This window comes from Arabidopsis thaliana, chromosome 3, assembly GCF_000001735.4.
Source record: "Arabidopsis thaliana chromosome 3, partial sequence".
Classification (NCBI taxonomy): domain Eukaryota; kingdom Viridiplantae; phylum Streptophyta; class Magnoliopsida; order Brassicales; family Brassicaceae; genus Arabidopsis; species Arabidopsis thaliana.
The window spans coordinates 16,386,357-16,410,843 of record NC_003074.8 but is presented as its reverse complement, the minus strand read 5'-3'; the positions used below and the strand labels follow the sequence as shown (position 1 = coordinate 16,410,843).

The window sequence follows — 24,487 nt, the reverse complement described above, 5'->3', positions numbered from 1 at the left end:
TGTTGTCTGTTTGTTGAATTACACATTTGAACAGAAAGATAAGTGTTAGCATATGTTACATATGAAGTAGTATCTAGTTCGTTTCATGGCTCATTAATTGCTATTTTTTTCCATCTTGTCGGAGCTCGTGAGCTCTCAATATTGCACAGACATGGTGTTTTTGAGGCTTCACTTTCTTAGTATTTTTAAGCTATTCGTTTTCAATGTCTCTTCTTCTCAACAACAAAAGTACCAGGTGATTGTTTACTTTACTTTTACAAAATTACATACTTAAACTCACGGAGATATATATGAAATCATTTGGGATTGACTTTTTTCCGCTATTATTATTATAACTTTTTTTAATCTAGGATTAACGATGGAGAACTATCCATCAAATGGATCATATGTAAGTATTCTATCTTAGTTTTGGTTATTTTTGTTGTCTAAGCACTCTAAAATTTTCTCCAACTGATAACATAGAACTTTCATTCTTTAAACCGAGAGTTAGACACTTTATTTATTAAGCATAACAATGCTATCAGAATTAAAACAACACAAAGGCAAATAGGGATATAAAGAATACAAAACAAAAGAAATTGCCAAGAACAACCTAAAAATCAAAAACCAATAAATTTAGGTGTTGATTTTATCCCTTTCTTTCTCTTTGGTATTATCATATGTAATTTCCTTCTCATTAGTCTTCTCATCCTAAATGTTCTTATTCTTCATTTCTTAGTCCGATGCTTTTTGCTTTTGTGCTTAGTTGCCTCAACAATATCCCTTTTTTTACTTGTAGATAATATTATAGATCAAAGTAGACGTTGTAGCTTTATAGATCCGAGTGTTTATCCGATACCAAGCCCAAGACCCGCATTCTTTTTAGTTGCCAATTTTCCACTTTATCCTTCGACGATTTTTTTCTAAAATGCAAAAGTACCAATGGTATTTTTTTATAATATATTATTCTTTATAAGATTATATTATATCGAATGATTCCTAATTAATAATATAGATTGTTACATAGTAACAATTCTTTTATAGGAGACTAAAATATATAACATGACATATCTTTTTTAATTAACCCAACGTATCATTTGTGGAGGTTAAAACGTAAGAAATAAAAATACATATATTATAATAAAATTATACAATATTCTTAGCTTATTTCTCTGTTTTCTATCCATTTTGACATCAATTGCTCAAATATTTTTAAAAACTTGGAAGATGAGATCAAATAAAAAAATTAGAATCCTACATCTTTTTCTTACCCTGCAAGAAATCAAACAAAAATAATTAAAGATCTTAGATGTTATATTTGTTAAAATCAAAATCAGAATGCAAAACATACATAGAAAACATTAAACATGAAACTTTATAAAAAACATATATAATAAGGAAAAAAACAGAACTCTCACCTTACTCTCTAAAAGAAAATAATTACCATAAAAATTTGGGAAAAGAATTATGTCAACGTTTTCTAACTGATCTCATTTTTCAAAATTATGTTTTGGTGTCAAAACTATTATAATACATGGAAAGTATACCTTTATAAAAAACAATATCATGAAATGCAAGAATTCAAGAGTCCTTTGTGGTTTGCAGGCTATCGTCCATGCTTCTAGATGATACTTGAAGGTGTGACCGCTGAGACGAATTCTGTTGTTGACCATCTCCAGAAACAACTGGTGTGCATTCTCAGCAAAGTGTTTTCCATACACCGAGATCATGGTGTTATATATCACTCTTCCTTTCGTTTTGGAAGATCTGAATATATTCTCTATTAACTCTAGCGATCGTCCCTCTGCTAAATAGAGCATCATGACTTTGCAAAGGCTCATTTCATCCTCTAGCATATCCATCTTCATTGCTAAACCGTGGAGTTGTGTGCTCTTGGGATGATAACGTATGTCATGAGCATAGTCATTACCCAATAATATGGATACCACAGATCTTTACTCGCCAATACAGAGTAAGAGTGTAAGGTCCACATTGCACATCATCAACTTCTCCAATCACTGCTCCAAGAGAGGGAGCTCGAAACTCGTTTTGATGCTAGCGGCTTAGAAGAAATGACGGAGTAGCAACATCCACCAAGTCTTGTACATACCGAGCTTGAGTAATGCCATATTTGATGTCGCTCTCCCAAGTAGAAACAATTTCCTGAATTTTCTATGAGAAATTTTGTAAGAAAAGATCATTATTCAGTTACCAAATTAAGATTGAGAATATAAGATGTATGCAAGAAAACAAGAAAATTTGAAATGCATTGGGTTTGGGAAGAGCCATTGAGTTTTATGTTCTGTATACTCATCCGTTTAAATCCGGTTTTCATGGCTAGGAAGCAAAAACCACTAAAACCGATTAGATTCGTAAATACTTTGTACGAAAAATGACCTTTATAAATTAACATTCGATAAATTAATAATCACTATAAATTAATTATTTTCCGATCTCGAGTCAGATCAAGGTAATATTTAACATAATTTGATAAAATGATAATTTGTTTGAAAATCCAATGTAACTATATAGTCTAATAATATCATAGATTAATATAAACTTATCAAACATCGGAATTCTGATTACAAAAAGAACAAAAGTTTAGTTGTTATTAATTATCAAAAATTTAGACGAAGGTATACTAGTTTTGTAATCCCATTATTAATAGTCTACTAGATATTGACCCGCGGTACACTGCGGGCGTATATATTCATTGAAAAGTTATAAATATTTTTATAAGTATTATTATTTGTATATGAATAATATATTCAAAATTCTATAATTTTTATCGCTTGTGTTATTCATGTTTTATGTTATGATATTTGCTGAATATTAGTTTATTATGCTAAAATTCAGTATTTTTTGTTTACGAATTGAGTTTTTTTTAGAAGTAATAATGATTTAAAACTTGTATTATCTAGGAAAAGTCATATATGTAGTTTGATATTTACCATATATCTGAAGTGAGAATTTTATTTGAAATGAATGCACATTGTTGAGTATGAAAACTTTCTATAAAAAATTTGTGGCGTTGGAGTTATGTGATTCAAAAAAAGTTATGATAAGTTTCTATAACAATTTAAGTGTCTTTGGAGTGAATTCAACTAATTAATGCAATTAACTAATTGTAAATTTTTAGTTATAAATTATTTGTTTGAGATTATATTTGTAAGGACTAATATTGAAAATAATAAATAGTTGAGGGATTTTTGGTCAAAAAGTCTATAATAATGTATACGTAGATATTTAAAGGGAAAAGTTAAGAGTGATTATATATATAGACCTTATTCTCTCTATTAATTGGTCTTTTCCTTAATTAAAGCAAAAGTCCAATACTTGGTGTTGCTTACAAATTCTTTCAAGACTATAAAATTACTTATTCTTTCTTTTTTTCAGACAAGAAAAATTTCGATTGTACGAGAAAATCTTGTTTTTTTTTCTTTTCTTTTGAAGCTTTACAAAGTCATGATTATGCTTATTCCTTTTTTATTGATTTGACACTTAGTTACGGGAAAATAAAATTAACGAGACTTACTAAAAGGGAAAATTATACAAATATACACATTTGTTTTTATAAAATAAGTTTATAAATATTAGAGAAATCGATATGGGGGTTCATTGTTGGTTTTTATAAAACTGGAAGGAACACCATTTTTTTTATTTTGTATACAAACCAGTTTCAGTTGAAGAATATACTCGAAATTCCTGAAAACAAGATTTGGTATGGATAGGGATAGAAAAAGTTAAACGTTATGAACACTAATTGAAACTGCATACTCAAGTTAACCATTACAATGTTAGTCTCTTTTACAATGTTCATATTGCAGTCCTTGTCTTCCAAGCAACATATAGTTTTTTGACAGTTCAGTTGCGTCCTCTAACTCTACCACGCAATGGTTACATTCTCATTATATTCCTCCATCATATAGTTCGGAATCAAGTCAAATGTCCGAAACCTGAAATTCGAAAACTCCAAGCTAGCATTCTCCACAAATGGCTTCAACAGTAATCAGCGGATAAGATTCATGTTCTATAGCAGAAGAATTTAAGATTCTATAGTCTAAACCATGTAGCTTATGATGGTTTAAAATATGTGAAAGAAGATTATGCTTTTATAACAGTTTATGAAATTAAGTTCACTTTTAATAAGTTATCTCAATTTTCATTGTATTTTACTTAGAGCTCAGAAGTTTGGTAAAATGTCGAAAAATACGAGTGAATAACGGTTGACTAACACCTTTATCGAGAAGGGCGATTTATGCATCAAAATATAAGTTGAGGGAGGTTTCTTAAACAAATTAAGGCGTTTGGAGAAGAAATTACCATGATCATTTCTGAGAGTTCTTTCTCGAATTTAAATTTTTTTTAATATAAAATATATTTGCGTTTAGTTTTGAAATAATAAGTATAAAAATATTCACCAAAAACAAAATAAGTATAAAAATTGTAGAATTAAAAGTGTATAGCAAGAATTAGTAAAAGTGGATAAATACAGATTAATGGTTAAGAAAAAATGTGAACTTGGCACATAAAAATTAAAATTTCTCTTTTTCAAGATCTAGATTGAAAGAAATTTTGAAAGATAACTTCGATAAAACGACCATAGATCCACAAACCCTTATATAATTCCGCATTTTTGTCTCCAGATATTATCTTCGATTGGAAATTCTCTGTTGCGTCTAGATCTTGTCCTCAATTTCATCATCTTGCTCTATTATCATGAATCTCACATCTTGTCCACCAATTAATCTGTATTTATTCAGTGGTAGATTTTGAAAGATTCTCATTTGAAATCAGCCTTTGAGCAAATCAAACGATTATATATTATTATTTTTGGTGTATTTTATTGTTAAAACATTTTCCAAAAATTTTACCATTTCTCACCATTAAAACAATAAAAAATACAACATTTTTTTGTATGTTTAATATTTGTAATATAATTTAACTTGAATACTGATTTTAATTATTTCATATTTCAGATGTTTTTAGTAATTGAGGTAATGAAAGGTAATAAGCACCAGAAATTTCAGATAAACTTTTGACCACCAGCCATATTAAACATTTTAATTATGGTTTGAATCTTTCCTCACTTTTTTGCGTATGTACGTCTAAACTAGATTTTAACCCGCGGTATACCACGGGAACAATTTATTTTTTAAAGTTAGTATATATATAAAAGTTTACAAATTATATCTATCTATAAAATAATTTTATTTTATAGTTTACAAATATTATTAAGTAACGTCCTGCCAAACCCGTCCTGTAAAAAAAACCATTTATTTTATTAATGTTGATCTTATTTATGATATGTTTATGAATCATTGTCTAAATATTTTGTAATTTTGTAGTAATTAAATGCTATCAGATTATATCTCTGCGCTTTGATGATTATAATCGAATTGTTATAGTTATGGAGAAAAGCAATATCAAAAATGATAATTTTGTAGTAATTAAATGATATTAAATATTTTAGAAGTATTATTTTAGTAAATAATCATGTAGTTAATATGAAGAGATTTTGGGAAGATTGTTAAATGTCAAATATTTAATTCGAAGATTTTCTTTTTAATTATCAAAAACAAACATTAAAATCCAGTGGCAACCATTGTAAATAAATCCGAACTACAGGATTTATTTCACAAAATGGTTGCAAAAATGTATATATAGATCTATCGGATTAATTGTATATCGGATTTTAGGGTGGTCACTAATTTTATAAGTATTATTAGATCGGAAAAAATATTATCAAGGGAAGGAAAGAAAAAAAATTGTAAACTTAGATTGAAGCAGTTGGAAAATATTTCTAGACTATAAACTTGGGTCCCCAAACAGAAACTTTGAGCTAATTTTGGCTCAAACCTCCAAGCTTGCAATTTTATTTAGCAAAGCAAATTCTTCATGTTCTAGATTTTACGTTTTTGAACAAACAAAATGGAAAAAAAAAACAGTTACTCTCTGGATATATATATTTTTTTTTTCTAAATTGGAAAGTTACATTTGTTCCAGAGAGATTATGACAGCTATTTACCAAAGACCAGACAAAAACAACACAAAAAACTAACAAGACTCTTTTCAAAACCCAAATTCAAAGAATGAACACTTTTTTTTCTTCTTTTCCAGAGACTTAAACTTTATAACACAAAAAAAAAGCATTTTCATCCCCAAGTTTTGCTAAGTTATTGGCTTATATTCATGAACACGACTACTTACATTGGGGATTGTCGAATATCATTCTTCAACATATCTTCCCAGGGATTTTGGGATAACCTAAAATCGCCTGATGTGGTTTTCGGCTACTCGCTGCCTCTCCTAGAGATTCAGATAATACTGATATTCTTCTGCATTGTCATGTCTCATATGTTCCTCAGATGCATCGGCATTTCCCAAATCGCTTCATATATGATTGTAAGCAAGTTTTCCATATCTAACTTGGCAAGCACACAAGATATTTCCAATTATTAGAACTACAAAAGTAGATGTAACTTGACAAGCACGTAAATTGTTTAAGGGACAAAGAAGATCATGCATGCGTGCTATTGAAGATATTTTTCAGAAACTGAAATCATATATATAAATTTATGTGCAGGCTGGAATAGTTCTAGGGCCTCAGCTTTTTGATGTACTAGAGAAATCTTCAGGGAAACTATCCGTGGATCCTGCGTTGGATGGAATCGCAGCGTTAAGATGCATCTCGGTGTTTGGAACACTAATGTTTACGTTTCTAATGACTGTTAGAACCAGCAGGCGAGTGGCGTTCCATAGCGGAAAATTGCCCGTTGTGATCGGGATCGTGTCCTTCTTTGCTCCTCTGTTTGGTCTCGGTTTCCAGAATTTTTTTTCTGACAACATCGACCCTCACTACATGCCTCTAACTAAAGCCCTAGGTGAGCGCACTGCGATTGTCATAACTCAATCTTCGATACTTTTGCCTTCCACTACATATATCTTGCTAGAGCTCAAGATCATCAACTCCGAGCTAGGTCGCCTTGCATTGTCTGCATGTGTCATCAACGACATCTTGGGGATTTTTTCCATGATAGTTGCCTCTATACAAGCGACCTACATTCATGTTTCACATGCAACAGCCTATCGTGACACTGTCGCGGTGATCATCTTTTTTCTCGTCGTCTTTCTTGTTTTTAAGCCTATGGTGCAATGGGTCATAGACCGCACACCGGAAGACAAGCCAGTGGAGGATATGTACATTCATGCCGTGATTATTACCGCATTGGCTTCCGCTGCTTATTTTGTGTTTTTCAACATGAAATATATTTTAGGACCATTAATGATTGGCATCATCATACCAGAGGGTCCACCATTAGGATCGGCTCTAGAGGCTAAGTTTGAGAGGCTCACAATGAACGTGTTCTTACCAATCTCAATCACATTCAGCGCGATGAGATGTGATGGAGCAAGGATCCTTAGCCAGTTCAATGACATCTTCTTCAACATCTTCCTAACATTTCTTATACTTGTCATAAAACTGGTCGCATGCCTTGCACCTTGCTTGTACTACAAGTTACCTCTCAGTGAATCCTTGGCTGTTTCCTTCATCTTGAGCTACAAAAGTTTTGCTGATTTTGTTCTCTATGAAGCTGTATTAGACGACACGGTAACCTCCTAACTCGCAAATAGTCGATTATTGGTATCATTTGCCATTAATCTAAACATTTTTTTATGGTTTGGTTTTGCAGTACATATCGCAAGCCACTTACTCGTTCTTAATCTTATATTCGCTACTAAATGCCGGGATTGTCCCTACTGTCTTAAGGAGGATGTACGATCCAAGAAGAAAGTACGTTAATTACCAGAAAAGGGACATATTGCATCTAGAACGAAACTCAGATCTTCGAATTCTAACTTGTTTGCACAAACCAGAAAACGTCTCAGAGACCATAGCATTCCTACAATTGTTGTCCTCACCGAACCTAGACTTCCCTATCGCGGTTACAGTTCTCCACCTTGTGAAGCTCGTTGGTCAGATAAACCCTATCATAGTCTCACACGACAAGAAATTGAAACGGCTTAACAAAGACTCATACATCCATACCGCAAACCTTGCCTTTAGACAATTCGTGTTAGAAAGCTTAGAGTCTGTAACCGTGACAACGTTCACTGCGTTCTCGCATGAAAACTTGATGCACGAAGACATTTGTACACTTGCACTTGACAAAACAACATCGATGATTGTCGTCCCATCGGGGAGGAAATGGACTGTAGATGGGTTATTCGAGTCTGACAACACTGCTATAAGACATCTAAACCAGTCGTTACTCGATCGTGCGCCTTGTTCTATCGGCATACTAGTAGACCGTGGACAATTCTCGCGAAAAAGTATTGTAACGAGCAAAAAAAGGTACATCATTGATGTTGGTGTGCTCTTCATTGGAGGCAAAGACGATAGGGAAGCACTATCATTGGTGAAGAGGATGAAAAATAACCCGAGGATCCGTGTAACCGTGATCCGACTCGTCTTCGACCATGAAATAGAGTCAGATTGGGATTATATTCTTGATAACGAAGGCTTAAAGGATTTGAAGAGTACTGAAGACAACAAAGATATTGATTATATAGAGAGGATTGTGACTAGTAGTGTTGAGGTAGTCAAAGCTGTCCAATTGCTTGCAGAAGAGTACGATCTAATGGTGGTCGGGAGAGATCATGATATGACATCACAAGACTTATCAGGACTAATGGAATGGGTCGAACTACCAGAGTTAGGTGTCATCGGGGATTTGCTGGCGGCTAGAGATCTAAGCTCTAAGGTTTCGGTTTTAGTAGTTCAACAACAACAACAACGAACGTGACATGTTTTGACCGCAAGACTGTGTGTATTCATTTAGGGCAAACTTTTAGAAAATTTTAAGATGTATAAATAGTCATTCATTTGTTTAAATATAATATGCGTATATATTCATACAAATTTTTTTACATTATATACAAATTAAACATACTTAGAATCCATAAGAAGGAATAACCATAAACTTTGATTCAGATTGTTATACTTCCTCCAGCTCAACTCTGTGTTTCTCAATCCGTCCTTTCACTCTTTCACTCTTTCACTAGCTTCTGGTATTCTTAGAACATTAGGTTGCCCAAAGCTGACACTGGTCTGTAAAGTCGAAGCGACTCCATGTTTATCTTCAAGAAAGAAACATGTTTCTTCAACTGCAAGAAACATTGTCTAAGAAGAAACCCTTTGAAAATATTAAAAACATTACCAGTTCTAGTTGGGAGAAAGTTTCTGAATTTGGGGTTTTATATTATATCTTTTGTTAGTCTTTGGAAATCTATCTGTTCATTTCCAATTTAATCTTCGGTTGCTTTGTTTCTTCCTTACTCTTCTCTTTTCTCCACTCCTCTAATATCACAGTGGTCTTGATATGATCAACAAAATTAAATTACAACCAAATGTAGCTTAATGTATATCTGCTTTCTCTAAGGGTTAATAATATCTCAAATCGAGTTTAAGGAAGAAGTATTAAAGACATTGAGCCTATCGATGGAGAAAGCAGGGTTCAAGATTCGATAAAGAAACCTAACTTGTTCTTTGGGGCCGACAAGTTTAACGGCCTCAAGTCATGTCTTAGATTTTACAAAGAAACCTAACTTGTTCGACAAGATATGTTTTTCAAGTTCAGGATCTGAGATACATACCCTTGGCTCTGTTCCGATCCAGTAAAGAAATTATGAAGTCTCTCCTAATAATATACAACATAGATAACTTGTGTGTTACACTGTTACGCATTATCCTCAAATAAAATCATATAGAGACATCAATTGTTGATAATGAGGCAAAATCAAAAATATCATAGGAGCTGGGATCAGGAGTCGAAAGATGAGATTCTCTCTCCATCTTCTATATCTCGCTAAGGTTTCTGTTCAAAGTTTGATAGTCATCCTTTTAACCCACTTAATAATCTCTTAGAAAACAAGCAGCCCTAACTTGAGCCACAATACAACGTCTAGGGTTCATCCGTCTTCACGCAACCCCAATATGCCTCTACAGCTCTACTCATCCTTCTAACCCACTTAATAATCTCTTAGAAAACAAGCAACCCTAACTTGGGCCACAATTCAACGTCTAGGATTCATCCGTCTTCAATATGCCTCTACTCCCTTGCCGATCCAGTCGTGGGCCTCGTGGCCATCTAGAGTCTAGACACACAAATGCATTAAATTTGAAAAGAAAAATCACACAAAAAGACATCCATTAGAAAATCAAACACATCACGTTATTGTGCACAGCACATTGACATATATATCTGTCTGTGCCTTCCTCTTTCGCATATGATTGACGTCTCCTTCTCATCTCATTCACATCTTCGTAGGTTCAGATTGAGATTGATCTAAAGATCTAAACCTAAGCAAAAGGATTCCAAATCAGCTCAACTTAGTTGCGACTCGAGGAGCTACGAGAAGAACTCGGTTTCCTTCTCGGCTGCTGGCTTCTTGTCTTCTTCTTCTTCTCCTGTTCTCATTTTCTCTTCTTCTTCTTTCTCGAAGCTTATGTACTAGCTCCATTTTCTCCCCATTTTCATTTTCATTTTCGTTCTTCACCTATTCAAATATGGTTTAAATCTTTCCTCACTTTTTTCGCATGCACGTCTAAATTTATCATAGTGTAGTACATCAGATTTTAGGGTGGTCACTAATTTTAGAAGTATTATTAGACCAAAATAATTATACTTATAAGTATTATCCAGGGAAGGAAAAAACATTAATTATAAACTTATATAGATCATATATTGAAGCAGTTAGAAAATATTTCTAGACTAAATTTATGTGTAATCGGATTTTAAGCTATAGACCTAAACTTGGGTCCCTGAACAGACACTTTGTGCTAATTTTGGAGCAGTGTATCAAACCTCAAAACTTGCAATTTTTTATTTAGCAAAGCAAATTCTCCATGAAAGAACCAACTATTTTTTTTTTCCTCTCTGTGGTATTTGTTTTCTAAATTGGAAAGTTCCATTAGTTCCAGAGAGATCATGACAAATACTTACCAAAGACCAGACAAAAACATCACAATAAACTAACACGACTTCTTTCAAAACCCAAATTCAAAGACTTGAAACTTTATCACACAAAGACGGTATTTTCATCCCCAAGTTTTGCTAATTTCTTGGACTTATATTCATGAACACGACTACTTACATTGGGCATTGCCGGATATCATTCTTCAACATATCTTCTCAGGGATTTTGGGAGAACCTAAAATCGCCTGATGTGGTTTTCGGGTACTCGTTGCCTCTCCTGGAGATTCAAATAATATTGATATTCTTCTGCATTGTCATGTCTCATATGTTCCTCAGATGCATCGGCGTTTCCCAGATCGTTTCATATATGATTGTAAGCAGCTTTCCATATTTAACTTGACAAACACATAAGAGAAAAGTAGAACTACAAAAATAAAGATTTTTTGCATGGGAAAAAACATGTATCTAAAAGATACAAAAGTTAAGATTTGTATCTATTAGAACTACAAAAGTAGACATGTAACTTGACATGCACGTAAATTGTTTAAGGCGCATAGAAGATAATGCGTGCATGAAGATAGTTTTCCAAAAATAACATACTATATATAAATTTATGTGCAGGCTGGACTAATTCTAGGGCCTCAGCTTTTCGATATACTAGAGAAGTCTTCAGGAAAACTATCGGCGGATCCTGCGTTGGATGGAACCGCAGCGTTAAGATGCATTTCAGTATTTGGAAGACTAATGTTTACGTTTCTAATGACTGTTAGGACCAGCAGGCGGGTGGCGTTCCATAGCGGAAAATTGCCAGTTGTGATCGGGATCGTGTCCTTCTTTGCTCCTTTGTTTAGTCTCAGTTTCCTGAACCTTTTCACTGACAACATCGACCCTCACTACATGTCTTTAGACAAAGCCCTGGCCGAGCGCACTGTGATTGTCATAACTCAGTCTCAGATACTTTTGCCTTCCACTACATATATATTGCTAGAGCTCAAGATCATCAACTCCGAGCTTGGTCGCCTTGCATTATCTGCAAGTGCCATCAACGACATGTTGGGGATTTTTGCCATGATAGTCGCCACTACACAAGCAACCTACATTCATGTTTCACATGCAATAGCTTACCGTGACCTTGTCGCGGTGATCATCTTCTTTCTCATCGTCTTTTTTGTTTTTAAGCCGATGGTGCAATGGATCATAGACCGCACACCCGAAGACAAGCCCGTGGAGGATATATACATTCATGCCGTGATTCTGACAGCATTTGCTTCCGCGGCTTATTTTGTGTTTTTCAACATGAAATACGTCTTAGGACCATTAATTATCGGCATCATCATACCAGAGGGTCCACCGTTAGGATCCGCTCTGGAGGCTAAGTTTGAGAGGCTCACGATGAACGTGTTCTTACCAATCTCAATCACATTCAGCGCGATGAGATGTGATGGACTAAGGATCCTTAGCCAGTTCACTGACATCTACTTCAACATCTTCCTAACATTGCTTATACTTGTCATAAAACTGGTTGCTTGCCTTACACTTTGCTTGTACTACAAGTTACCTCGCAGTGAATCCTTGGCTGTTTCCCTCATCTTAAGCTACAAAAGTTTTGTTGAATTCGTTCTCTATGAAGCTGTATTAGAAGAAAAGGTAACCTCCTAACCCACAAACGAGTCTATTATTGTTATTATTGATTTTGCCGTAAATCTAAACATGTTTTTATGGTTTGATTTTGCAGTTCATATCACAGGCCACTTACGCGTTCTTAATCCTATATTCGCTACTAAGTGCAGGGATTGTCCCTATGGTCGTAAGGAGCATGTACGATCCGAAACGAAAGTACGTTAATTATCAGAAAAGGGACATATTGCATCTAGAAGCAAACTCAGGTCTTCGAATTCTAACTTGTTTGCACAAACCAGAAAACGTCTCGGAGACCATAGCATTCCTCCAATTGTTTTCCTCACCGATACATGACTTCCCTATCGCGGTCACAGTTCTCCACCTTGTGAAGCTAGTTGGTCAGATCAACCCTATCATAGTGTCACACGACAAGAAGTTGAAGCGGCTTCACAAAAACTCGTACATCCATACCGCAAATCTTGCCTTTAGACAGTTCATGCAAGAAAGCTTAGAGTCTGTAACCGTGACTACGTTCACCGCGTTCTCGCATGAAAACTTGATGCACGAAGACATATGTACACTTGCACTTGATCGAACAACATCGATGATTGTCGTCCCATCGGGGAGGAAATGGACCGTAGATGGGATGTTCGAGTCTGACGACCTTGCTGCAAGACAACTAAACCAGTCATTACTCGATCGTGCGCCTTGTTCGATAGGCATACTAGTAGATCGTGGACAATTCTCGCGGAAAAGCTATGTAACGAGCAAGAATAGGTACAACATTGATGTTGGTGTGCTCTTCATTGGAGGCAAAGACGATAGGGAGGCACTATCATTGGTGAAGAGGATGAAATATAACCCGCGGGTCCGTGTAACCGTGATCCGACTCATCTTCGACCATGAAATAGAGTCAGAGTGGGACTATATTCTTGATAACGAGGGCCTGAAGGATTTAAAGAGTACTGAATCCAATGAAGATATTCTTTATACAGAGAGGATTGTGACTAGTGTCGTTGAGGTAGTCAAAGCTGTCCAATTGCTTGCAGAAGAGTACGATCTAATGGTGGTCGGGAGAGATCATGATATGACATCACAAGACTTATCAGGACTAACGGAATGGGTCGAACTACCAGAGTTAGGTGTCATCGGGGATTTGCTGGCGGCTAGAGATCTAAACTCTAAGGTCTCGGTTTTAGTAGTTCAACAACAACAACAACAAACGTGACATGTTTTGACCGTAAGACTATGCGTTCTTTTAGGACTAACCTTTAGAAAATTTTAACATGTATAAATAGTCATTCATTTGTCTAAATATAATATCCATACAAATCTCTTGGAATATCGGCATCGCTAAATTCCAGTTATACAATGGCGGCCACGCGAACAATAACACCACAATGATCAGTCCTAAAATAGTCAAAACGACTCTTAACCTCACATGCATTACATGATTTTTTCTCTTTGGCCGCACGTTTAACAAAGACTATGAAACCCTTATGTAATTAAAATACACATCTCCACACACATATATCTTCTAAATGAATTAAAAAGCATCTAATTGATTTTTCCTTAAGTTTTCAAAACTTCAAAAGATCCCTTTAAAACAAAAAAAAAATTGTTGTGGATCTTAATTCTGATTCAACTTTAAGTGACCGGTTTAGGTGTTGTGGTTAAGAGGAATTGAGGACCGGTTAGATGGAGTGTTTTAAACCGGATTGAAGAGGCTAAAGGAAACCTTCTTTTCGCGAGAGAGGGTCTTCTGTTTCTATTTGGGAATTAGTATAAAAGGCCTTTATTTCTTCTTCTTCATTATCCGTTTCTGATCTGTAACAAACAAAAAAGAAAAGCTTGAAACTCCATTGTTGAGCTCTGCTTGTACTCTGTAATTCTCATTCTGTTCTAGTGGATTGCCGAACTGATTCGGCCGAAACTTGATCATACCGATCTTGTTGAACTGGGTAATCAAATCTCTTGTGTTGTTTCTTTCGTTCTTCAATTCGTTTCTGTTCTTGAGCTGATTCGAAGTTTCGATTGCTGAGTTTTAGAAAGTTTGTGAAGATCTTGTGTTGTGAATCAAGCATAAAACGTAACAAAAATCTAAATCACTAAAGGAGAATAAAATAATTTGACTCTAGCTTTAAACTTCAAACAACTCTCCATTTTCCATTTCCATGTAATTTTTTTTTCTTCAAGGATATTAACAATTAATTTGACTCTAACATTCTCCCTCTATTTAGTTTATGAACTATGATATATCAAAACTTAACAACTCTAACTCCATTATTTAACTCATATCAACCATCTTCCTTCTCTTTTATTGATGTATCATGTTTTTAATTGCGTCTTTATAGCTTTATTTTACATTATTTATTTACTTCTTTATTTTTTTTTTATTTTTTTTTTAAATATCTAAAATTTCAAGCTCAAAGATCCTACATCTCCCAGAAGCGGGACCCACAACAGGTTAAATTCATCTCCTGTGGAGAAGAGATCCCTCCCAACGTGCCTCGAACACATCACCTACATCTGGGAAATTTACCACTAGGCCAACAGCACGTTGGTACATTATTTATTTTTTTCTTATTCACAAGCACAATTTTCGTAGAGATGGTCGAGTATGTGGAGACTCTTGATGTAGAAAAGGATTTGGAGATTTTAGAGACATCCATATACACTTGGTAGAGGATGCTCTCTTCTTCTTCAATGTCCAACATTTGTTGTTGAAAGGAGTTTTAGGGTGACATGCTCTTCGAGATATCTGACTACTGATGTCAAATAATCTTTCCTCAACTGTTGACACGTGCAAGGGCTTTTTCAGACCACCGGAGTAAAAAAACTGCTCATGGAGAAATATGAGAGGGAATATAAACTGCACCGGGACCCTCCGATTCGTCGTTCACAACAAAAGTAACCTTGCCGGATACGCTGTCACTCTCTCCCAAATCCGCTGGTTTTTGCTTCTGGTTACGCTTTCAGCTCACAACATGGGAGTTACCTTTTATTATACTAGAAACAACACTTTTGTTCTCGGGTAGTTAATTATTTAATATCAAAAGTCAAAACTATGTGCAAGCCAAAAAAACACATAACGATTAGTATTTGGGGTGCTGCCTGCTCCAACTCTACCCTATGAAAAATAAATCTATGTCTTATATTTATAAGGTGTGGTTTTGTCACTTTTTGTGACAATCTGAGGATTCAAACCGGAAGAATATTCAAGAAACAATAGAAGAGAAAAAGACAAAAAAAAATTAAGGAAAAATTAAAGAGACAAACGAGCTCTCATTAAAAGTATACTTTTACAGATTATTAGGATTCTACTTATTGTGAAGTACTCATAGAAAAAAAAATTATGTGTGGATTAGTGTTTCTAAATTTGAGGGTCAATTAGTAACAGAAAATATTTGTTGTCAGCAAATAAAACTCTGTACTTTTGTGTGTGTTTTATGTATAGATTTTCCAGCTTGTAATTCATCCAGCAAATCATACCCATCAATATCCAAACAGTTTTTGACTAACTAACTCTCAGACAAAAAAAAAAATCAAGACCAAAACAAAGTAAACAACAAAAATGACACGATCACCACTGAAATTCATATGCAAAAACTCACAAGTTCTTCAAACCTTTTTTTTTTTTTTCCTTCTTATTTCTCCAGAGTTGATACACCAAGTTTCCACAATTTATGAATACAACGAGCTATATCCGCGGTTGCATACCCTTAGTATTCAACATCTCTTCTTTTGGATTTTGGGAAAACCTAAAGTCACCGGATGTGATTTTCGGGTATTCATTGCCTCTCATGGAATTTCAGATATTACTCATATTTGTATTCATCATCATAATTCACAGTTTTCTTAAAAGCTTTGGCATTTCCCCGATTCCCTCTTATATGTTGGTAAGTATCCTTGTACATGAAACTTGACGGTCACGTAACAGGAAAAATAGATGTAACTTGACAAGCACGAAAACGTTTTAAGCAACATTTGACAATCCTACATGCTAATAAATGTATATTTATGTTCAGGCTGGTCTGATTCTGGGGCCTCAATTGTTCAATCTTAGGGAGGTATCATCAAGGAAATTATCGTGGGATCCTGCACTAGATGGAAACGGGCCGCTACGAGGCCTTTCGGTGTGTGGAAACATTATGCTTGCATTTTTTATGACAGTCAAAATCAGCCGTCGATTGGCATTCAACAACGGATGGCTACCCATCGTGATAGGGACTTTGAGCTTCATTGTTCCTTTTTTGGGTGGCTTCTGTGTGAGAAACCTCCACACTGATAATATAGACCCTTACTACATGTCGCCGAATAAAGTCCTTGCCGAGCGCATTGTGGTCATCTCGAGCCAATCCTCGATTCTCTTGCCTACCGTCGTTCATTTCCTGTCAGAACTCAAGATCCTCAATTCAGAGCTTGGTCGCCTTGTGTTGTCTGCATCCCTTATCAATGACATCTTCGCGTCTACTGTCAGCATTTTCGCCTATCTTGTGGGAACGTACAAGAACATCTCTCCCATGACAGCATATCGTGACCTTATAGCGGTGATCATTTTGATTCTAGTAGCCTTTTGCGTTTTAAGGCCGGTCGTAGAATGGATAGTAGAACGCACACCAGAAGGCAAACCTGTGGCAGATGTGTATGTACATGCTGTGGTTTTGAGCGTAATTGCTTCCGCCGCATACTCTTCATTTTTTAATATGAAATACCTTTTGGGACCATTCTTACTCGGCATCATCATACCAGAAGGTCCACCTATAGGATCTGCCTTGGAAGCCAAGTATGAGGCTCTCACAATGAACGTGCTAATACCAATCTCAATCACATTCAGCACGATGAGATGCGATGTGATGAAGATCGTCTACCAATATGATGACATTTGGTACAACATCTTCTTAATGACATTTACGGGCTTTTTGAAAATGGCGACCGGGATGGTACCTTGCTTGTACTGCAAGATACCATTCAAGGAGGCAATAGCCGCTTCCCTTCTTCTATGCTCTAAGAGTTTCTCTGAAATCTTTCTCTACGAATCAACATACGACGATTCGGTAACTTCCCTACCAATCCATAATCCATTTCGTCATGATCTTCACATATTTATATGGTTTGTTTGTTTTTGCAGTATATATCGCAAGCAACATATACATTCTTGATCACTTGTGCTCTAATAAACTCTGGAATTATCCCCACAGCCTTGGCCGGACTATATGACCCGAAGCGGAAGTACGTTGGTTACCAAAAAAAGAACATCATGAATCTAAAACCAGATTCAGATCTCCGGATCTTGACTTGTATACATAGACCTGAGAACATCTCTGCGGCCATTTCATTTCTCCAATTTTTGCCCTCCACCATTGTGGTCACAGTCCTCCATCTCGTTAAGCTTGTTGGCAAAACCGTTCCCGTCCTAATCTCACACAACAAGCAAATAAATCGTGTAGTAACTAACTCCTACATCCATACCGCCAACCTTGCCTTCAGCCAGTTGGAGTCAGTGACCATGACCATGTTCACTGCCATCACGCACGAGAACTTAATGCACGATGAAATTTGCAAGGTCGCTTTGGAACAAGCCACATCGATTATTATCGTCCCCTCGGGGAGGAAATGGACCGTAGATGGGGCGTTTGAGTCAGAGGACGAAGCTATAAGACGTCTCAATGAGTCACTCCTCAAGAGTGCATCTTGTTCTATTGGGATTCTTGTGGACCGTGGACAGTTGTCGCTGAAAGGAACAAGAAAATTTAATATCGACGTTGGTGTGATCTTCATTGGAGGCAAAGACGATCGGGAGGCACTCTCGTTGGTGAAAAAGATGAAGCAAAACCCTAGAGTCAAAATCACTGTGATCCGACTCATCTCTGACCGAGAAACAGAGTCGACTAATTGGGATTACATTCTTGATCACGAGGTTTTAGAGGATCTTAAAGATACAGAGGCCACAAACTCTATTGCATATACAGAGAGGATTGTGACTGGAGGTCCAGAAGTGGCCACTACCGTCCGATCACTCTCTGAGGATTATGATCTTATGGTAGTTGGGAGAGATCATGGCATGGCATCACCGGACTTCGATGGACTCATGGAGTGGGTCGAACTACCCGAGTTAGGTGTCATTGGAGATTTGCTAGCGTCTAGAGAACTCGACTCTAGGGTTTCTGTTTTGGTAGTCCAACAACAACAACAAACGTGAAAATGTTCTGTTTGTTTGTGTATAACATATTTATTAGAAGGTGTTCATATATACATTTCTCATTCTTTTAAGAGGTTTTCACTATTGCAGGACTAAAATTAGAAAAAAAAGAAGATGTTCCATTAAAACTTCACAACAAGACCGATGAGACGGAACCGAGAGAATAAAAGAGTTCAGAACATGGCTAAAGTACACATAACATAACTAACATATTAAATGCTATTGTTTCGGGCCTGAGATTGCAATAATTACAGGTTTGGGCCGAAAATCTATTAAAAAAGAAAAAAAAGAACATAACTAACGTATGCAAAAAAAAAAAAAAAAAAATTAGATTCTGTTTTTATATTTAAAATCCGTAATTGAGATTTGAGAAAAGAAAAAAAAAACTAATTTTATATGTAACCAATTTTTAAGCCAAAACTCGGAAAAAAACATCTCTAACTATTCACAGATTGAAATAGGTTGAAATATATACAACATTCAAAAACATTGTAATCATTACTTGGAACTCAAGAAAGTCTTTGTTTCTAATCAATTTCTAACATGAAATGGTAACAACTAGGGCTTCACATCTCTGTATATGTGCCGAGGCAACTTCCAGAAGCCCCAAGACTCTCTCGTTGCCATTTCCAGCTGATCGATCGATGTTTCTATCCCCAAGAAACACTCGTTCTATTAGTCATCTCCTGATTTCTTAAAAATCCTAGATCATCTGTTGTTGCTGTTGTATCACCAACACAGAAGCTTGACAATTTAGATCCTGTGAAGTCAAGAGATCTCCAATGATACCAAGTTCTTCAAACTCACTCCATTCTTCAAGCCCCTCGGTGAAAACACTCTTCCTTCCTTTTTCTCTTCCGACGATGAACAGATCATACTCATTCGCAATAGATTTCAACAATTGTGATGTTTGATTTGCGTCATTCACTACTTCCTCGGAGAAGACAATGTCAGCACCGGCTAGAACGTTGCTTTTCACGTCTCTGAGTAGTTCTAAGTCGAGCATGCGATCCCAGTCGGTTGCTTGGTTCGCTCTCTGTTCGGAAGAGATGAGTGAAACCACTGTGATGGTTATTCTTGAATCACGAGCCATTCTCTTGGCGAGTGATAAAGCTTCTCTATCGTCTTTACCTCCAAGAAAGAGCATACAAACTTGGTAAGATGAGAAGTTTGCAGCTGTCTCTTTGATTGTTCTCCGTCCATTACTGCTTCGATAGACGAAGATTCCGACAGAGCAAGGAGAGAGGTCGAGGACACTCTTGTTCAGTTGCCGGATCATTAGGCTGTCTGAAACAATGGCTGATCCATCAGCAGACCAAGTCTGGTGAAAAGGAAGGATGATGAGAGACGTTGTGTTGTTTAAAGCCAGCATACAGATGTCTCCGTGCATCATCTTCGGCACGGATAAAGCCGTGTAAGTGCTAACGAAAACAGAGCCGAAAAAATCGTTGTGGAACTGTTCGAATGAGACAACGACGTTTTCAGAATTATAAGACATGTTCTCACTTTTACGGGTTTGTAATCGGTGAGAGATGAGGACTGGATTGGCTTGTCCTACTAGCTCCATCAAGTGAAGGACGTAAGTAGCTACAGGGTTTTCTCTTGAGGGACAAGTAGCTTCAAGGAGATTGATCATCGGACGGATATCGTCTGTTTTGTAGATACACGATAGAATCCTGAGCTCGGAGTTTGGTTTCATGTGAAGCATGTTCCGCTTCTCGTATCCTGCGTACATCCTCGAAGGATCATAAATGCGTTTTAAGAGCGGAGGTATGACTGCAGAGTTCAACAAGATGTACAAAGATAAAACCGTAAAGGTCACCGGCCGAATAGTCTGCAATCAAAATGAATACTAAGCTCAGTTTCTGAGTGTATCAAAATGTGTTAGATACATTTTGAAGGAAATATGTCAAATACATTTACTTACCCCTCTTTGATACGCATAACCGTAAGCACCGAACTCGAAAATGCCTTTGAATGACATAATTAGAGACAGAGCAATGCAATCCTTTGCTGGCATACCGTATAAGAAGGCAGGGAGAGTCGTGAGAGCGAATTTGACAATAAACGATACAGACACTAGGATGACAATACTCTTGAGATCTATCCAAGACTGTAAAATCGAAGTATCGATCTCTTCCGCGGAGGTAGCCACAAAGAAAGGAAGGAATGTGCCGAAAACCACAGACTCAAACTTCTGAAGTATTGCAGAGCCTAGAGGTGGACCGTGTGGAACAGCTAAGCCTAAGATAAAAGGTCCTATGAAAATAGATTGCTTGCACCAATCGGCAAGAATGGCTGATCCAAAGACAAGAATGATGATTGCATATATATAGAATTTCTTTACGGGACGACCAGAAGGTGTTCTCTTGATAATGAAGAACATTAATGGTCTGAATATGTATATGGCAAAACAAACAAACAAGACCACTGTGCCCGCACGCTTCATAGGACGGTTTCCAACAATAACATCTCCGATAAAAACTGATCCAAGCCGAGATTTATCGTCCTTGAGTTCCTTTAGAAAGACTAGAACCGCAGAGAGGATCGAGGTGCTGAAGTCACTGATCACTGCAGAAGACATAGCGAGACGGCCAAGCTCTGAATTCTGGAGCCTAAGCTCAAAAAGAAGGTTTCCAATTACAGGAAACGACGAAAGGCATTGGATCAAATAGATGAAAATGATTTCAAAGAAACTCATAACCGGTTCTCCCTTTTTCGTCCCTACATCTCTTAGGATCAAGAAGAAGATCAAGGCGCAAACCGTTATAGAGAGTAACACTGAGGAAAGACCGATAGCTACAGCTTTTCTCCCGGTGCTGCGGATCAAACTCAAGTCCATTTTAACTCCCATCAAGAACCAAAACATCATGTAGGAACATGCACCCACTAAACCAAACAGAGTCTCTTTATAGTCTTCCGTCGAGAGGAATTTCCTAGCCGGTGTATTCTCCTTAAGAAACGACTTGCTCAAGAGAATCCCAGTCTGGCAAAACCACACAGAATATCAAACATAAGCAATGCAAACAAAGAGGAAGAGAGATTTGAAGATTCAAGAATTGAGTAAAGTTCTTACAAGCATATGGGAGGTGAAACGAATCATGCCGAGACGTCTGAGGAAGAAATGGAAGAATTGCCAGAGAATAGTGACGATAAGGAAAATGATCTGAACATGTGGAAACATGTAATTCCAGAACTCAATGTTTGCTTGAGGATCTGGGAGCTTCGGGGAGGGCCATAGCCCGCTCGAGCTCGGGTTAATAGGCAAGATACCGCAGATCATGTTTGCATCTCTCCATGTATCTCTCAGGTAAGGGATCCTATCACCATTAAACTCCATTGGACAAAACTTGTTAACAAGAACAAAGATGATAGAAACAAGAGAATCATATGATTATAAAAACCGAATCAAGAGCTATAACTGTCTTAAACAAAAAAGGTTTTGGTAACAGAATTGAAGAGAAGCAGTGAAACAAAAAAACATCTGGGTTTTGTCATTAAACAACAACTCTCTAAAAATAGTCAATCTTGTGGGAACAAGAGACGGCGACATAGTTTTTCAGATTTCTGGTTATTTGTTAGTTTTTTAAACAGCTTGTTAGTGTTAATTTAAGCATTCTCATCACTTCAACAGACAAATGAATACAATATAACTTCAAGTAAATATCATAACTTGCAAGAGAATATTATACTTTTAGCGTTTCCAGATTCCAAAAATAGCAAAAATACAAATGCATCAAACAATCTAAAGGAAAAACTTCACAACCTTCAATCCTCACCACAAGAGGCTACTCTCTTTTCCCTCTCTATACGTTCCTGCAAGTTCAAAACACCAAACACAGTGCGATGGACAATTAGCATCTGCGTTTGCGGCTAGACCTTAAAACGCAAAACTCCGTTCAACAGCCAATATTCCCGACCAATGTTTATATGCCGATGTTCAGAGTTCAGAACATCGGTTTAACTACTTATTTCATGCCAATTAAGACACGAACTAAGACAAAACTAATACTTAGTTTCATTTATGGTTAAAAGCCACATGATCATGGAAAATCAAGAAATACCTTGGGATGCAGTAGGAGTCTTGAATCGTTGAAGGTTTAGTTAGCGAAAACATTGATCTTAACTCGAGCAGTGACATCGGGGTGAAGCTTGAGTTCGGCTATGTATTCTCCGGTTTCACGGATTTCTGGGAGAGAGACAAGGCGTTTGTCGATGTCCCTGCAAAACACAGCCACAGAGAAGCAGATAAAACCATATTAGGTTCTTCGAACAACACTAAAAACCAAATGTAGACTGATCCAACTAAACCGCCCACATGAGAAAGCTTGTAGCTTTTTATGTGGAAATGTAAAATTTTCTATGTTGTTACTTTTGGAGCTGTGATTTGATGATGTCGACGAGGTCTTGAGCTGTGACACTGCAGGAAAATATAAAGTTAAGTACAGGCTAAACACTATTCTCAAGACTGTTAAAATCTAGATTTGCTTAAGTAGGACTTACGATCCAAATATCAGTTTGCCTTTACCGCCTTTGCGTTTAACCTTGAAAGCACCAACGGTTTGGAATACCATCGCCAGTTGTTGTGCCTCTTCTTTCACCTGCAAAAAAGGTTCCACGCAAAGAAAAAACCAACAAACAGATGAAAATCAATAACCAAAGAGTTTTTTGGTGATCACTCAAACACCAAAACTTTACATGATGATCAAATAAAAACAATCAATGTATTCATATCAGATTACCCTTTGCTTCTCTGCCTCAATCCGTTCGTCTTCCATCTTCAATTCCCTGGGGGAAAAACACACACACAAAAAGAAAGAAAATGATGTTTTTCTTGTTGATCTTACAACATTGTAGCAAAGTCCCTCGAAATACAAAGGCCTTAGAACCGAATAGTAAGAGCATACAAAAGCGAACGGAAATTTCGAAGTTGAGGTGAATTACTTGAGCAGAAGTGGAGTCATAAGCTGAGCCTTTCCAGTAGGCAAGAGGAAGTTTCTGAAAAATCCAGCTTTCACATCAAGTAATTGCCCTTGCTTACCCAAATCCGTCACATCCTCTTTCAAAATTACCTTAAAGACACAAAACAAGATTTACCATTAGTGTTTCACTTACTCCATTTCTCTACACAGAAACAAAGCTTCAAACCAATTTATCTTCACTACTTGAAACTAAACTGGTAATATAAAGGCGTCTACTTTTCTAATGTTGATTCATCTTTCTTCCTAACTACGCTGATACAAGAACAAAGACGATGTTTTTACACTAAACCCATAAATTAAGCATCTTCAAGTCTTTTACTTTCATCTCCACCAAAATTCTTCAGAAACACAAGCTCAAATCAAAAACTAACTAAAAGCCAAATCAAATTTTTGAAGGAAACCCATGAAAGGTAATGACTTTTACCTTGCGAAGTTTCTTAGCTTTCTTCTGGGAAACAACTTCAAAATTGAACCTTCGCTCAGATACTTTTAGGGTTTCATTTGCACCGCCATTGAAGCTGTGTGACCAACAAGGAGAGGAGCTCCATGAGAGAGACAAAGCTGTCGAAGAAGCCATAGCCAAAGCTGATTTCACTTCAAAGCAGAGATAACAAGAGCGCACAGTTGTAGTAATTGTTATCTTCTTATCGGCTTTTCGTGTGCTTGCTCAAGTGAAGTGACGAATGTTTTTCTTATGTTTCGAATTTGACCCCGTAATTATTCTA

The 24,487-nt window shown here is 36.4% G+C and overlaps 6 protein-coding genes and 1 non-coding gene across 7 annotated transcripts; 3 read left to right on the top strand and 4 right to left on the bottom strand.

Annotated features, from left to right (window-relative positions):
• Positions 1–1,233: 1,233 nt before the first annotated feature.
• AT3G44935 (uncharacterized protein) lies at positions 1,234–1,841 on the bottom strand (the record flags this gene model as incomplete). Its single annotated transcript, NM_148843.1, has 2 exons — positions 1,234–1,251; positions 1,527–1,841. 2 exons carry the CDS (start codon positions 1,839–1,841, stop codon positions 1,234–1,236), a joined length of 333 nt encoding a protein of 110 aa, NP_680096.1.
• Positions 1,842–6,019: 4,178 nt separating this feature from the next.
• On the top strand, positions 6,020–8,953 carry CHX10 (cation/H+ exchanger 10). The gene is made up of 3 exons (NM_114362.3): positions 6,020–6,384; positions 6,566–7,591; positions 7,674–8,953. The coding sequence occupies exons 1-3, from the start codon at positions 6,172–6,174 to the stop codon at positions 8,784–8,786; spliced, it is 2,352 nt and encodes a 783-aa protein (NP_190079.2). The 5' UTR covers positions 6,020–6,171; the 3' UTR covers positions 8,787–8,953.
• A 672-nt stretch (positions 8,954–9,625) lies between these two features.
• AT3G06945 lies at positions 9,626–10,568 on the bottom strand. Its single transcript, NR_143917.1, has one exon. It is a non-coding gene; the product is annotated as an uncharacterized misc_RNA (transcript).
• Positions 10,569–10,919: 351 nt separating this feature from the next.
• On the top strand, positions 10,920–13,919 carry CHX11 (cation/H+ exchanger 11). Its single transcript, NM_114361.3, has 3 exons — positions 10,920–11,331; positions 11,580–12,605; positions 12,694–13,919. Exons 1-3 carry the CDS (start codon positions 11,119–11,121, stop codon positions 13,804–13,806), a joined length of 2,352 nt encoding a protein of 783 aa, NP_190078.2. The 5' UTR covers positions 10,920–11,118; the 3' UTR covers positions 13,807–13,919.
• Positions 13,920–16,264: 2,345 nt separating this feature from the next.
• On the top strand, positions 16,265–18,780 carry CHX12 (cation/H+ exchanger 12; the record flags this gene model as incomplete). The annotated part of the gene is made up of 3 exons (NM_114360.2): positions 16,265–16,477; positions 16,607–17,635; positions 17,710–18,780. The coding sequence occupies 3 exons, from the start codon at positions 16,265–16,267 to the stop codon at positions 18,778–18,780; spliced, it is 2,313 nt and encodes a 770-aa protein (NP_190077.2).
• A 481-nt stretch (positions 18,781–19,261) lies between these two features.
• CHX4 (cation/H+ exchanger 4) lies at positions 19,262–22,120 on the bottom strand (the record flags this gene model as incomplete). Its single annotated transcript, NM_114359.2, has 3 exons — positions 19,262–20,614; positions 20,708–21,766; positions 21,857–22,120. The coding sequence occupies 3 exons, from the start codon at positions 22,118–22,120 to the stop codon at positions 19,484–19,486; spliced, it is 2,454 nt and encodes an 817-aa protein (NP_190076.1). The 3' UTR covers positions 19,262–19,483.
• Positions 22,121–24,449, bottom strand: RPL9 (ribosomal protein L9). Its single transcript, NM_114358.4, has 7 exons — positions 24,187–24,449; positions 23,725–23,852; positions 23,523–23,568; positions 23,284–23,381; positions 23,153–23,200; positions 22,845–23,001; positions 22,121–22,596 (listed from the first exon to the last, which is right to left on the bottom strand). Exons 1-6 carry the CDS (start codon positions 24,337–24,339, stop codon positions 22,881–22,883), a joined length of 594 nt encoding a protein of 197 aa, NP_190075.1. The 5' UTR covers positions 24,340–24,449; the 3' UTR covers positions 22,121–22,596; positions 22,845–22,880.
• Between the last annotated feature and the right edge of the window lie 38 nt (positions 24,450–24,487).

Coding starts and splice junctions, on each gene's coding strand:
- CHX10 (NM_114362.3), top strand. CDS start 6,172: ATGAACACGACTACTTACATTGGGGATTGTCGAATATCATTCTTCAAC. Junction 6,385..6,565: donor AAATCGCTTCATATATGATT/GTAAGCAAGTTT, acceptor ATTTATGTGCAG/GCTGGAATAGTTCTAGGGCC. Junction 7,592..7,673: donor AAGCTGTATTAGACGACACG/GTAACCTCCTAA, acceptor TTGGTTTTGCAG/TACATATCGCAAGCCACTTA.
- CHX11 (NM_114361.3), top strand. CDS start 11,119: ATGAACACGACTACTTACATTGGGCATTGCCGGATATCATTCTTCAAC. Junction 11,332..11,579: donor AGATCGTTTCATATATGATT/GTAAGCAGCTTT, acceptor ATTTATGTGCAG/GCTGGACTAATTCTAGGGCC. Junction 12,606..12,693: donor AAGCTGTATTAGAAGAAAAG/GTAACCTCCTAA, acceptor TTGATTTTGCAG/TTCATATCACAGGCCACTTA.
- RPL9 (NM_114358.4), bottom strand. CDS start 24,339: ATGGCTTCTTCGACAGCTTTGTCTCTCTCATGGAGCTCCTCTCCTTGT. Junction 23,569..23,724: donor ATGACTCCACTTCTGCTCAA/GTAATTCACCTC, acceptor TTTTTCCCCCAG/GGAATTGAAGATGGAAGACG. Junction 23,382..23,522: donor TTGAGGCAGAGAAGCAAAGG/GTAATCTGATAT, acceptor CCTTTTTTGCAG/GTGAAAGAAGAGGCACAACA.